The sequence below is a fragment of the Budorcas taxicolor genome, chromosome 2 (genome assembly GCF_023091745.1).
Source record: "Budorcas taxicolor isolate Tak-1 chromosome 2, Takin1.1, whole genome shotgun sequence".
Lineage (NCBI taxonomy): Eukaryota > Metazoa > Chordata > Mammalia > Artiodactyla > Bovidae > Budorcas > Budorcas taxicolor.
Window position 1 is genome coordinate 71,450,147 of NC_068911.1, and position 14,264 is coordinate 71,464,410.

Genomic DNA, 14,264 nt, shown 5'->3' on the forward strand with positions numbered 1-14,264 from the left:
AGTGTCCACAGCTACCAGAGCTAGTGTGTTTTCTTTTGTGATAGCTCTCATTGTCCTTTTATATATTCCATAGACACAGTCTTCCTAATTGATCATGTGGATTTAATCTGCACCTTGTACAGCTGGTGGAAAGGTTTTTGACCCTCTTCCTTAGCCACACTGCCCTTGGAGTTCAGTTGTGGTTTTATCCCCACCTCTGCACGTGGGTCATCCACAGGAGTTTGCTCCTGAGGCTGCCCTGGCAGACTTAGGTCTGCCTTAGTGAGGACCGGGAGTGGAGGTGGCACAGCTGCTTGGATCACAGGGACTGTGGTGGTGCCAAGTGTGCAGAGATAATGGTGGCCTCAGGCGCAGGAGCTATGGCACTATCACAGTCTTTTTCTAGCCTCTGGCAGCTGGCATTCAAAAGGCCTCTCTGGCTGGTTCTTCTCTGTTGCTTGGTGCAGCAGCCACTCAAAGGTCTCCACTGGCTAGAGTCCTTCTCTATTGCTCTGTGCATCAGACACTCAAAGGGTAACCCTCTCTGGAGTCTTTCTCTATTGGTCAGTTGCCAGCACTAGCGTGTGTGGGGAAAGAAGCTAAAGAGATGGCTCCTCCCCCTGCATATGACTCAACAGTATCGCTTTGCTTCAGGGGCTACTCAGCATTGCTCCAAAGGCATTCTCCACCATGGTCTCCTCCCTCATGTCCCGTTGGGCTGTCTCCCAGCAGTCAACAGCAACCCTCACCCTGGGATTGCTCTCCAGTCCCTATGCTCCAGCTCCCAGCTGCTGTGTATTTCAGGAGACTTGGGTCCCTGACCAGGGTACATACGGCTGCAGCAAGGATTGTCTGGTTCTCACTCCATTCAGACAGTCACAGATCAGCTGCTTCACTCTCCAACAGCCTCAAATACTTTCCCTGAGTCTCCAACGATTGCTTCAATCTGGGGATCTGACCCCTGCTTCAGTTCCCCTCACCCCAGGTGCAGGTCCAGTCCTGCTCGTTCTCCTCTTTTCCCCTTCCTTCCTTTGTCCTACTGAGTTTTGGATCTATATATTCCTTTCCAGTGGTCAGGGACTCCTGTCTGCTCTCAGCTGGTGTTCTGCGAGACCGTCTGCATCTGAAGGTGTATTCCTGATGTATCCATGGAGACAGATGTACTGCCCATCTGGCTACTCCTTCGCCATCTTGTCTTCCTCTGCAGTCACTCTTTTCTTTTATTTTCTAGGGTTTTTTTTTTTTTTTTTTTTGCTGTGAACTGCAATTGTTATGTCTGACTCAGTAATTCTTCGCAGTGTGAAGAAATTTGGAGAGGACAATCATGGGTTTGAGTCAGACAGCTCATGTAAGTGGCCTTTTTATCTTATTGTCTCTTGTACAAAAAAAAGTGAAAACAAAAGTGGAACAAACTAGTGAAGATATTCAAGGAGCAGAGAAAATTCAGCAACAATAAGTAGAACTATTACCTCATATTCTTCTTACACAACCTGGGTATTTCTCCCAAGAATCCATGTAATATAACTGCTGAGAGTGCTAGGTAAGAATGGATAAATCTTGGGAGAGTGAAACATCTCACTATAAATATTTTTTTCCATGGATAGACTGAGGTTGTTTTAGCACTGGCTCAGATGGTAAAGAATCTGCCTGAAATGCAGGAGAGCTGGGTTTGATCCCTGGGTCAAGAAGATCCCCTGGAGAAGGGCATGGCTACCCATTCCAGTATTCTTGCCTGGAGAATTCCATGGACAGAGGAGCCTGTTGGGCTACAGTCCATGGAGTCGCAAAAAGTCAGACATGACTGAGCGACTAACACTTTCAATGCTTTTATTATTATTACCTTTATTTGTATATTGCTATAATTGATTATAGTAATATGCATTTAGTGAGCATTGCTCTCTGAGAGGACTGGTACAAAGACACTGCTGGCCAGAGTGAGGTAAAGTGGATGGGGATCCATAGCACAAGTACCTAGAGTGTGGTAAGGGCAGATGATTTCCAAAAGTCCTATGATTTTACATTTTATAGAAAAGGAAACTGAGACTTAGATACATTGTCTTAAGCTTGACAAAGATTGCGTGACTATTGATTAAAGGAGCCATAACCCTAACCCAGTTCTGACTCCCAAATATGAGAGGTTAATCTTTATCTACACTATAATGCCTCTTTACTCTGTATGAAATGAAATGAAAATGCCAGGGGAACCAGGATGTGCTGTCCCATGATGATGGCTGACATTAAAATCCTGGGTTCCTTTCACTATGGCTTCCCTATGCCCATGACCCTGAACCCCTGCTTTCATCTCTTCCCTTCCATCTGCTCTGACTTATGCTAGGGAAAGTAATATGTGGCTCAATTCAATGGCTTCTACTGGCACGGGGGTGTCAATGACATCTTATTGTCTGTATTTTATGGTCTGTATTTTAAGTAGATAAATTCTGATGTTTCTAAAAAACCAAACGATAAATAAGTATTCATTTTATTTGGTAGTTCAAAAAAATCAGATTTTTCTGTAACTAATGTACAAATATTGGTCTTTAGTTAGCATTCAGAAGATAAAAAGATTTCATTTTCTGGAGAAAATGTAGTCAAGACAGCAGTCCTATATGTGAAACAGTGTTTTCTTCTATAATACGGAGGAAGACAGAGAAAGGTGAAAAAGCAAATAATTATTTTGTGTTGTTCCATGAATAAAATAATCATAGAAATGTTTTTCCAGAGCAAAATTGTTAATGATTATGTTTCATTTTGTCATTACGATTAACTGCTTTATGTATTGTTTTTATCCTGACAGATAACAATGATAAAAAATCAAAGTAAGTGACTGCTTCAACAATGCAACACATTTTCAAAATAATTCCCCTAATATTCACATAAAAGGCACAAAGCAGAAGCAATATTTTCATATACATTGCACTGCCTACAAAATGGTATATATAATCCATTCCTTTTCTATTTAAAACAATCCTATAACTTGATTTCAAAAATCTTTGGCAATATTCCTTCTGGATTAGGTTCAAATATCCCCTATATGTCCAGGAACCCCACAGAATTTCTGACTTAAACAAGCAGAGGAAAAGTTGGACATGTAAGGTTTCATGGTTGCAGAGGAGGTTCTTTTTACAGAAGAAAATCCCAATTCTTCCCAAAAGCAAATTGTAGAAACCTAAAATGTAGTGACTAGATATTTCTCTTTAAGAGTTGAAATTCTCTTATAAACCAAAAATCAGTTTACCCTAATTTGCCATGAGGACAGGATTAATGGATTATGATTTAGAAGATAAGGAGGTGCCAGCTACGTTTCTGAAATGGAGGTGGTGGAAAGGTAAAGGCTGAAGATGTGTAAAACATTTTAAGTGTTAATACTGCACGACAGAGAGAGCTGGTGGTTGTGGCAACACTAGCTTTTCACTTGGAATGGTAGGATCAGTTGAGGACAGAAGAACCACTCTTGTCTCATTGGGTGCGAAACAGATAGAAAAGGGCATGGGTGCAGAGAAATGGAGGATGCAGATAAATGAGCTGCAGTGAGAGGATAAGCAGGAAGGTTGAGTGAGTACTCTGGTTTTTAGAGAAAATGAACCTATGTCTGCATAGATGTGGTAACGGGGAGTGAGAAGATCACAGTGAAAGTTTGATAAAGCCACTGAGGGGAATGGGAACAATCTGTAGAGGAATGAAATATCGTGCCTTGGGTTGAGTTGAGGTTGAAGACCATATTCATTCATTCATTTCACAAGTATTAATTGAGGACTTGCTGGGAATCATCTGCCTGGTAAAGCATCTGCCTGCAATCCAGGAGACCTGGGTTCGATCCCTGGGTTGGGAAGATTCCCTGGAGAAGGAAATGGCAACCCACTACAGTACTCTTGCCTGCAGAATTCCATGAACAGAGGAGCCTGGTGGACTACAGTCCATGGGGTTGCAAAGAGTCGGACACGACTGAGCAACTAACACACATACACACATGCTGGGTATCAGGCACTGGTTTAGACGCTGAAGATACAGAAAAGAAAAAAAAATAGGCAGACATCTCTGTCTTGAGGAACTTAACATGCCTTTGAAGAGTTCTCTCCTTTAGTGAGGGAGACATAATAAACACCATAAATAAATAAAATATATAGCATGGTAGATAATGATAGTTTATCATCCCCTTTCTAAGAAAAAACAATAAACATGGAAATGGAGATTTGAAATGATGTGGGGGGAAAGTTGAAATTTTAAAGACTTTGACCATGGATGGCCCCCTTGAAAAGGCAGCTTTTGAGAGAAGATATGAAGGAGGTGAGGGAGTTCTCCATTTTATTATCCGAAGAAAGAACACTTTGGTGAGAGGAAATAGCAAGTGCGAACACCCAGAGGTGGGAACAGATTTGGTACGGATGAAAGTCAGCAGAGAGGCCAGGCGGCTTGGGTGGAGTGAAGCAGGAGGAAACAGGTAAGAGAGTCAACTGGCCAGATCACAGAGGGCTTTGGACGTATCAGCAAGGGTTTGTGATTCCACCCTGAGCTGGAAGGGAAGCTTAGGGCAGCTGAGCACTAAGCACAGCAGGTGTCGGTATCTGTTTAGATGGTGGAGAGGTTGTCTTCTGTGGGCCTAACAGCCTGGCTTCAGGAGGAGAAGGAGGAACAGTGGACTGAATGCAGAGATGGAGTTTCCAAAGATGAATCTGCAAAAAAGGATTGAGGATGATGGTGAGAGCATGGTCCAAATGGCTGGCAATGGGACCTGGAATGCCTGGAGGAGGAGAATCTTTTTTTTTTTTTAATTTACTTTCTCTTTGGTTGTGGCAGGTCTTTGCTGCTTCGCTCTAGCTTTCTCTAGTTGCAGAGAGCGGGGCTTCTCTCCATCTGGGCGTCTCGTTGCAGTGGTTTCCCTTGTTGCAGAGCAAAAGCTCCAGGTGCATGGCCTCAGTAATTGCTGCTTGTGGACTCTCAAGCACTGGCTCAGTGGTTGTGACGCATGGGCTTAGTTGCTCCAAGGCATGCGGAATCTTCCCAGACAGAGATTGAACCCCTGGCCCCTGCAATGACAGGCAGATGCTTATCCAATGTATCACCAGGCAAGTCCAAGGAAGGAAAATCTTGATGGTATTTAGTGATTGTAAGTAAATGGAGGGTTTAAAGAACTAGGCTTCCCTGGTGGCTCAGATGATAAAGAATCTGTCTGCAATGCAGGAGACCCAGGTTTGATCCCTGGGTTGAAAAGATCCTCTGGAGGAAGAAATGGCAGCCCACTCCAGTATTCTTGCCGTGGGAAATTCCAGAGATAGAGGAGCCTGGTGGGAGAGTTGGACATGACTGAGCAACTAACACACAAAGAACTGTGGGTCTCAACTGAGATGACAAACTGGTATGGAAGGAGGAAGGAAGTGAGAAAACAAGATGCGTGGGTATTCCCAAAGAGCCAATGGAGTAGAGCGGTTCCTGGTGGAAATAATACCTAAGGTGTATTCGTGAATAGATAACTTGGGTGAATTAGACCTACTTGGCATTAGAAAGTTCAAGAATGGGTTAAGGACAATTTTCTGAGCAATAAATTGAACAAGAAATAGTAAGTAAATATGGTTTTAAGGGAAGTATGGGAGTTTTTGAATTTTTCATATCAGCACTATTTGATGTAGTTGCAAGCTTTTTAAGAGCTAGAAGCAATAAATTAGATAATCCAACCACCTAAATTTACTCACAAGGAAATGAAGGTAGATATAAACTAAGGGTCAACGCTGAGGTTCCACAGTTATTTGTTACTACAGCTGGGGGTGCAGAGTACTTTTTGCTTTCTCTCAAAGAGAGAAAAAACCTCTCTGAAAAAACCTCAGTGAATCTCTACTGAACAAGAGACACAGCTATACTGAAATTGCTAGAAGAGGTAAATCTGAAAGTAATAGTTTTTAAGATACCAGTTTTGGAAAGAATTTCACAGCCAGTGGGGACTTTCATTCTTACTAAAGAATGACTCATGAAATCACAATTTAGGGAGAATTTCTCATTGCTTTGGAAAGGATGGTCTGTAAGTCCCCATGTTTTTCTCTTCAGGTTACAAGATGAGAAGAAAGGTGGTAGCAGTCAAGTTGGCTTCTTTCGATTGGTAATAAAACTATGCTGATTAATGGCATAGGTTTTGCAACTGTGAGTTGTTCAGATCATGGAGAAAATGTTAATTTTTTAGTCATATTGGCAGGTGCTTAACTATAGTGATCACTTTTTTCAGTCATAAACTTTGTCTATGTGACAACATGTGGATCAGTAATTAGAAATATATTGCTGATTAAACACACACATTCTATCTGGTAGATCAGAAAAGTGTTCTAGAAGATAATCTCTAAGTCCCTAATGATCATTTTAGTAAGGAAAATTGTCACAGTAACCATGCTAAGCATATTTATTCTTGTGATGCCTTTAGAAGTTCCATAGTGTAGGTATTTTCTTCAAATTTGCAAAATGGAGACATTTCTGGGCACAAGCAGATGCTCTTCATTATCAATATCGGTTCTGGGAGCCGATTTCTACTATTGCTGAATAAGCCATATGGAGCATCTACATGGCAATAGCATCAGTGTCAGTGATTGTTCCCCTCTAAGTTGGGGATCGAAATCTAAGAACTAAATTCAGCTCTTGATGTAAAGAGAATAAATTAGAGGCTAGGAAGGAAAGAACATGAGTTAACAACGTAAGAGTTTAATGACTTGGATAATTGATGCACCGTTATTTCAGTGTTAGTGAGAACTCTACATTTCAATTAAAACAATTCCCTTAAGACTTGGTGTTGAACACTATTTATCAGACTCTAGTAACTAAAATTAAATAGTCCTCCTACCTCTCCTGCTTTTCACCCATAGATGATCTCTGAATCCTTTGTTTTTCAAGTTTCGATTTTCTTCAAAGACTGACATTTGCCTGATGTGCATGGGGAGTTTATGTGCGCTTCTCCATGGAGCAGCCTATCCAGGTGTGCTACTCATTTTTGGCACAATGACAGATGTTTTTATTGAGTATGACATGGAATTACAAGAACTCAGTATCCCTGGAAAAGCATGTGTGAATAACACCATAGTGTGGACCAACGGCTCCCTCAACCAGAACACGACAAATGGGACACGCTGCGGGTAGGCTGCTATTTGTTTTTACTTTTTTGTTTGCTCATATCTCAGCTTGTAATTCAAAATTTGTAAAGAGAACCTTACAGGAAGGACATGGAGTGGTATCTAACATGGAATGAACAGAAACAAATTTACACATATTTCTATAAATTACTCTGCCCTGAAGTTCTTATTCCACTGGGTTTTAAAATTCCAACAACAGCAACAAAATACAGAATTGAAAATTACTCATTAAATATGTACCCAAATGTCACACTTTGTAGACAGTAGGCTTGAGAATGACACTATCAATACTTAATATCATTGGAAGGTGACTCATAAATTTTGCTTGAGTGCTTGTCATTTCTCATATCTGAGACTTCCTTTTCCCTTCCTTCCTCTCTCTTCCCCCCTTTCCTCTTTCCTTCCTTCCTCTCTTCTCTTTTGTCCCCCAGCTTCTGTGGCTGTGGCTGATGACCCACTTGACTGCCAGTCTTCTCTCTACAATGGGAATTTCATCATTCCTGTGCTCTCAGACTTGGAGTAGGGGTCACTGGCCTCAACTAGCAGTTGAGTTGCTGTGAAAGAGTGACGTGGTGCTAGGAACAGAAGATAGCCGTGCAGAATTAGCCAGAGCTCACTGTGCTCCTGTTCTGTCTGTGATAAGCCTGACCACGTAATCAGTGAGTCTGCAGTATACGCAGGGTTGACTCACTGTCATAGGACTTTGCAGCCTGCCTCATGCTGCCTCAGGGCCAGAACAAGATCATTTTCACATATAAACTCACTCAGGTTCAAGAATCAAGAGCAGGGCACATCCTGGCTAGACAGACACTTGGAATGGCTCCCTCAAGTGATTCTCCACCATTTAAAAATTTTTCTGTAGGCTTGATTCCAGATTATGACAAATCCATCTAAATTACTGATATTCTTCCTTAATATTTGTGGTTAGCATCTTTCATTCATCTACTCATTCAACCAAAATTTTTGGAACACCAGTTATATACCTGGAAAATGTGTAAGCATAAAGGCTACACATTTATCTTATGAGTAGTGGTATCTTATGAGTAATGGTCCTTATCTTTATGGAGCTCACGTCTCATTGGTGAGACCATCATGAAATCAATGATCATGCAGATAAATATGTAGTTATGAACTGGTTAGCACTTGACAGAAAAGTACAGGACAACATACAGTGCACAGAATTATCCTTAAAAAATAAGCCTACTCATAAGAAATAAATTTCCAACATATAAATGTGTATATTTCTCTTCTAAATTTGGAAGTAATATAACAATTTGTATAAAAAAGAGACTGTCTGCAATGACAGTCTTTAAAATATTTTTATGTGCGCTAGGTGGCTTGCAAGATCTTAGTTCCCCAACCAGGGATTGAACCTGAGTCCTCTGCAGAGTCCTAACCACTGGACACCCAGGGGATTCACAATGACAATCTTTTATTTTCTTTCATTTATGTTGGAGAACAGAAGACTTGAACTGATATTTACAGAGTGATATGACTACAAAATGTGAACTAATCACTTCCCCCTTTGGAAAAACAAATCCATTCAGACTTTCATATGTAAAAAGACCCCAGTTGTTAATAACATCAGTCAATCCTAAAGGAAATCAACCCTGAATATTCACTGGAAGGACTGATGTTGAAGCTGAAGCTCCAAAACTTTGGCCATCCTATGAGAAGAGTTGACTCATTGGAAAAGACCCTGATACTAGGAAATATTGAGGGCAGGAAGAGAAGAGGGTGATGAAGGATGAGATAGTTGGATGGCATCATCAACTCAATAGACATGAGTTTGAGCAAGCTCTGGGAGATAGTGAAGGAGAGGGAAGCCTGACATGCTGCAGTCCATGGGGTCGCAAAGAGTCAGACACGACTGAGCGACTGGAAAACAATAACACTCGTGAAAATAAACTCAACAGAAAGATCCTGAAAGTATATCCTATAATGCCTTCAAAATTGGAAATAAATGTTAGAGGGACTGGCATTTGAGACATATTCAAGATAACAAGTGCTCTTAGATAAACTGAAGAATGAATGAAGGAGAGGAGGAGCTACCCCACACCCGAGGTCAGAGGCGGCCGAGAGGAGCAAGGAGCGGTGGCTGGAGCCCAATGGATTCCACGGACAGAGGAGCCTGGTGGGCTGCAGTCCATGGGGTCACAAACAGCCGGACATGACTGAGTGACTAACACTTAACATGTGTGAGGGGTCCTGTTTCTTCACACTCACACCAACACTTGTTATTATCTATATCTTGACTGTAGCTCCATGCATGCATGTGTGCTCACTTGTGTCTGACTCTTAGCTACCCTATGGACCGAGATTTCCAGGCAAGGATACTGCAGTGGGTTGCCATCTCCTCCTCCAGGGGATCTTCCTGACCCAGGGATTGAATCTGAATCTCCTGTACCTCCTTGCATTGGCAAGTGGATTCTTTATCACTGAGCCATGTGGGAAGCCCTGACTGTAGCTCCAGTAGGCTGAATAATGGTCCCCAAAGATATCTACGATATTCCTGTGAATGTTACCCTGTATGGGAAGAAGAGTCTATGCAGATATAACTAACTAAAATATCTTGGGGAGATTATACTGGATTACCCAGGTGAGCCCTAACTGCAATCATGAGTAGTTTTACTCGTGATGGTTACTAAAGAGACGGTTACTAAAAAGAGGCAGAAGGAGATCTGACTTTAGAGAGAAAAAGAGACAAAGGTGCCTATAAGGGACTGGAGTGAGATCCCAAGCTCAGGAATGCCTGTAGCTACCTGAAGCTGGAAGAGGAAGAAACAGATTCTCCTCTAGAGCCTTTGCAGAACGTGCACCCCCGCCAGCACCTTGACTTCAATCCTGTGAAGCTGATCTCAGACTTCTGGTCTCCAGAAATGTGAGAAAGATGGAGATATGTGTAGATATCAAAGAGCGACATAAGGAATCTTTGAATGAAGAAAATATTCTGCTCTTCATTGTATCCAAGTCAACATCTTCGTTGTGATAATGTCCAACAGTTTTGCAAGATGTTACCACTGGGGGAAAACTATATAAAGGGCGTGCAGAATCTCTCTGTAATATAGCTCACAATGGCATTAGCCATTCTGGCAATGTGCTAGCATAGTGTGAGGGTATTCTATAAAGCATCTTCACCTAGTAATAAATCATTTGTCCATAGGTCAATGTCCCATGCATTGAGGAATATGGATCCTTGATATTTTGGAAGTAGGATATGGATCCATTTCTACCAGTTGGGTTGCCATTGATATTCACTCTAATGCAATGGCCCGCAACCTTCTTGGCACCAGGGACTGAGTTTGTGGAAGACATTTTTTTCCCATGGATAGGGTGTGGGGAGGAAGGTTTCAAGATGATTCAAGTGCATTGCATTTATTATACACTTTGTTTCTAACCTAATGCTGCCACTGAGCTAATGGGAGGTACCCGTATGCGACCCAGAGGCTGGGGACCTACTCTAAGGTGTCAATGCTACTGAGTCCACAGTGCATAAGAACCGCTATGAACCCCTACAGTTCATAAAAACCCTAGTGAAAGGAGAGCTTCTGGTGAGTCAATACATCTTGTCATAAAGACCTCCTAGGTATCTTCAATGAGAAATCTAAGGCTTTAGGACATCTGAAACCTCGGTATACATTGCTGTTGTTCAGTCGCTAAGTCATGTCTGATTTTTTGTGACCCCATGGACTACAGTGCACCAGGCTTCCCTATCTTTCACTATTTCCTGGAGTTTGCTCAAACTCATATCATTGACTGATTCAATTTTATTTATCTTATTTTTCTTAAAAAGCAAGGCAAGAATCCTCATATCATCTATTTTACCTTTTCCCTCTAATTGATATTTTTCTCCCCTCTTCTCTCTTTGACAAATGTGTCAGGGCAATCTTAATTCACTCAAGTAGGCATATGTCAGTTTTGCTGTTAAAAAGAAAGACACTCAAATCACCTATAAACTTTATAGAATACTTTCTAGGATTTTATAATCACGATAGTTTTCCACCATGCAGATGATAAAGAGTCTGATGTGCAATCAAAGGATCCAAGTCAATCTCCTGTTTTCCTTCCAACAGTTTTTCTGATAGGCTTGCCCTGTTGTCCCAGAAATATTCCCAAATAGTCTTTAAAACTCTAATGATTCTTCCCAGAATAAATAAAACTGAGTTAATGATTCATCTCTGGGGTGCCTCGTGAGTGAGAAGAACCACAAACCACACATGTTGCTATCCACACCCCCCAACAGTGATGCAATTTTCCTGAACTTTGCTCCAGTAAATCCCACAGCTGAGTCAATGGGTCCTTCATCCATGACTGGCAGCTGCATTTTTCATGACAGGCACTCTCTCACCTCTGCTTACATAGTCTATAGAATAAATGCATTCCAAGGAACCTAAGTAAAACTTTTTGACAAATGCTCATAGTTTTCTGTTTCGGGGACACACAAATTTTATTTCACAAACAGAAAACCAAGAGCATGCACTCATTTATACATTAGAAATCTTTACTCATCAGTTCAGTTCAGTCGCTTGGTTGTGTCCGACTCTTTGCGACCCCATGAACTGCAGCACGCCAGGCCTCCCTGTCCATAATCAACACCTGGAGTCCACCCAAACCCATGTCCATTGAGTCAGTGATGCCTTCCAACCATATTATCCTCCGTCATCCCCTTCTCCTCCTGCCCTCAATCTTTCCCAGTGTCAGGGTCTTTTCAAATGAGTCAGCTTTTCGCATCAGGTGACCAAAATATTGGAGTTTCAGCTTCAACATCAGTCCTTCCAATGAACACCCAGGACTGATCTCCTTTAAGATGGACTGGTTGGATCTCCTTGCAGTCCAAGGGAGTCTTCTCCAACACCACAGTTCAAAAGCATCAATTCTTTGGCACTCAGCTTTCTTCACAGTCCAACTCTCACATCCATACATGACTACAGGAAAAACCATAGCCTTGACTAGACGGACCTTTGTTGACAAAGTGACGTCTCTGCTTTTTAATATGTTGTCTAGGTTGGTCATAACTTTCTTTCCCAAGAGTAAGTGTCTTTTAATTTCATGGCTGTAAGCACCACCTGCAGTGATTTTGGAGCCCCCCAAAATAAAGTCTGACACTGTTTTACTGTTTCCCCGTCTATTTCCCATGAAGTGATGGGACCGGATGCCGTGACCTTCGTTTTCTGAATGTTGAGCTTTAAGCCAACGTTTCCACTCTCCTCTTTCACTTTCATCAAGAGGCCCTTTAGTTCCTCTTCACTTTCTGTCATAAGGGTGATGTCATCTGCATATCTGAGGTTATTGATATTTCTCCCGGCAGTCTTGATTCCAGCTTGTGCTTCCTTCAGCCCAGTGTTTCTCATGATGTACTCTGCATATAAGTTAAATAAGCAGGGTGACAATATATATAATACTCATAATACTACCGTATACACTCTATCTTTGTAGGAATTTAGGATTTGAAAAGGCCTCTGATTGTGGATACTTGTATATAAGTTTATGATTTTCTAGATCTTGTTCACTCTAGGGGTCCCCTTAAATCATCAAGAAAAACTAGGAATGTGGTAAACACAGACATATTAGCTGGTTTGGAAACTGTCAGAAGGGTAGCCTAAGGCAGTTGTTTCCTTCCTCTTTAGTATTTTTCAAGTGAAAGAAAAATCTAGAAACCATTTAGTACCTACTATGTGTAACATATTGTATCAGGCTTCGGCAGCGAAAGCAAGCAGTGTTTGCTCTCAAGTCACTCATAGTTTACTAGCAAGAGAAACATGAATATACTCGAAATAAATATATTCAATAAAAATATTGAATAACAGTGCAAAATGGCAATAAAATCTGCCATGGAATAATAGTTTGTTCTGAATTAAATAAATTATAATTAAATACTTGGTCTGAATTCAGTAGAGGGAAAGAACAATTCAAACTTGGGTCACAAAAGGAAGGCTGATAGAAGCAGAAAGCTGGTAGAATGAGAACATCTAGGCTAAAGAGGATACTTTCTGATTCTCTAAAGAAATGGGTATCTAGCTTGTCTCTGTGGCTCAGATGTAACATCAACCAAAGTGTTAATTTTCTAGTGATAAAACTTATTTCCCAAAAGCAATTTCAGAATCATTTTTTTCTTCCCTTCCTGCCCCTTCCAATTCCAAACCCTGTTTCACAATGTGATAGCTTTGATGGGAAAATGCTGTATAGTTTCCTTGCTTCCTCACAAATTCTTTGACTTCAACCTTAGAGATTGTCCTGGAGAGCAAAGTTTTCTGGGCTGTGGTCAGCAGAAAGACTTGGTGAAGAAATTGTTTTTCTCTCTCTATGGGATGACAGGGGCTTCCCTTGTGGCTCAGCAGTAAAGAATCTGCCTGCCAATGCAGGAGATGTGGGTTCAATCCCTTGGTTAGGAAGATCCCTTGGAGGAGGAAGTGGCAACCCATTCCAGTATTCCTGCCTGGAAAATTTCATGGTCAAAAGAACCTGGTGGGCTACAGTCCATGGGGTCACAAAGAGTAGGACACAACTTAACAACTAAACAACAACAAAACAATGGGAAGGATGACACACACATTTCTCCCACTGTTACTCTGAGAGGAAGGAGTTGAAAGTTGTTACCTAGAGTAAGTAACATAAGTTGTTACTTAGAGTAGGTAACATAAGCCTCCTGATTTACAGCACACCTCTCTCTACCAGTGCCTTTGCAGACACTGGTCTGGCTTTTTGAAATCTTTCTCCAGCTGTGACTGTGCTTTCAGTAGTAATGACCACGAGTGAAATGGGCCTCAGTGGACAGAGCTCTAGGCTGCCATCTAGGGTCCTCTGTCTTCCCTCAACTGCCTATTAATTACTACACAACGCTCGCATCTCCACCTGTAAACACGAAGGAGGTAGGCATGTTTGCTACGATGGGTACCGTGAGGTCTGTTTGGGGATTTGGATTGATTGTAATTCTACACAGATAAAATGCTTTATCCATTTTATTTACGATATGTATGTAACATACAATGTGTATATTTTAAATATATAATATGTGTATTTTAAAATCCTCTGCACAAAGGTAATCTTTGGTACCTGTGAGTCTTACCAGTTTTTCCCCTCTTTTGAAGGTTTCTGGACATTGAGTCCGAAATGGTCAACTTTGCCAGTTACTATGCTGGCGTCGCTGTCGGAGTGCTTGTCACAGGATATTTTCAAGTTAGT

General features: G+C 41.5%; 1 protein-coding gene across 1 annotated transcript in view; it reads left to right on the forward strand.

Annotated features, from left to right (window-relative positions):
* Nucleotides 1-1,251: 1,251 nt before the first annotated feature.
* Nucleotides 1,252-14,264, forward strand: part of ABCB11 (ATP binding cassette subfamily B member 11) — an 81,970-nt gene continuing 68,957 nt past the window's right edge. The window contains exons 1-5 of the mRNA XM_052635862.1: nt 1,252-1,327; nt 2,774-2,795; nt 6,016-6,067; nt 6,847-7,085; nt 14,171-14,258. Coding sequence (XP_052491822.1) covers nt 1,252-1,327; nt 2,774-2,795; nt 6,016-6,067; nt 6,847-7,085; nt 14,171-14,258 — 477 coding nt within the window. The remainder of the gene's footprint in view (nt 1,328-2,773; nt 2,796-6,015; nt 6,068-6,846; nt 7,086-14,170; nt 14,259-14,264) is intronic.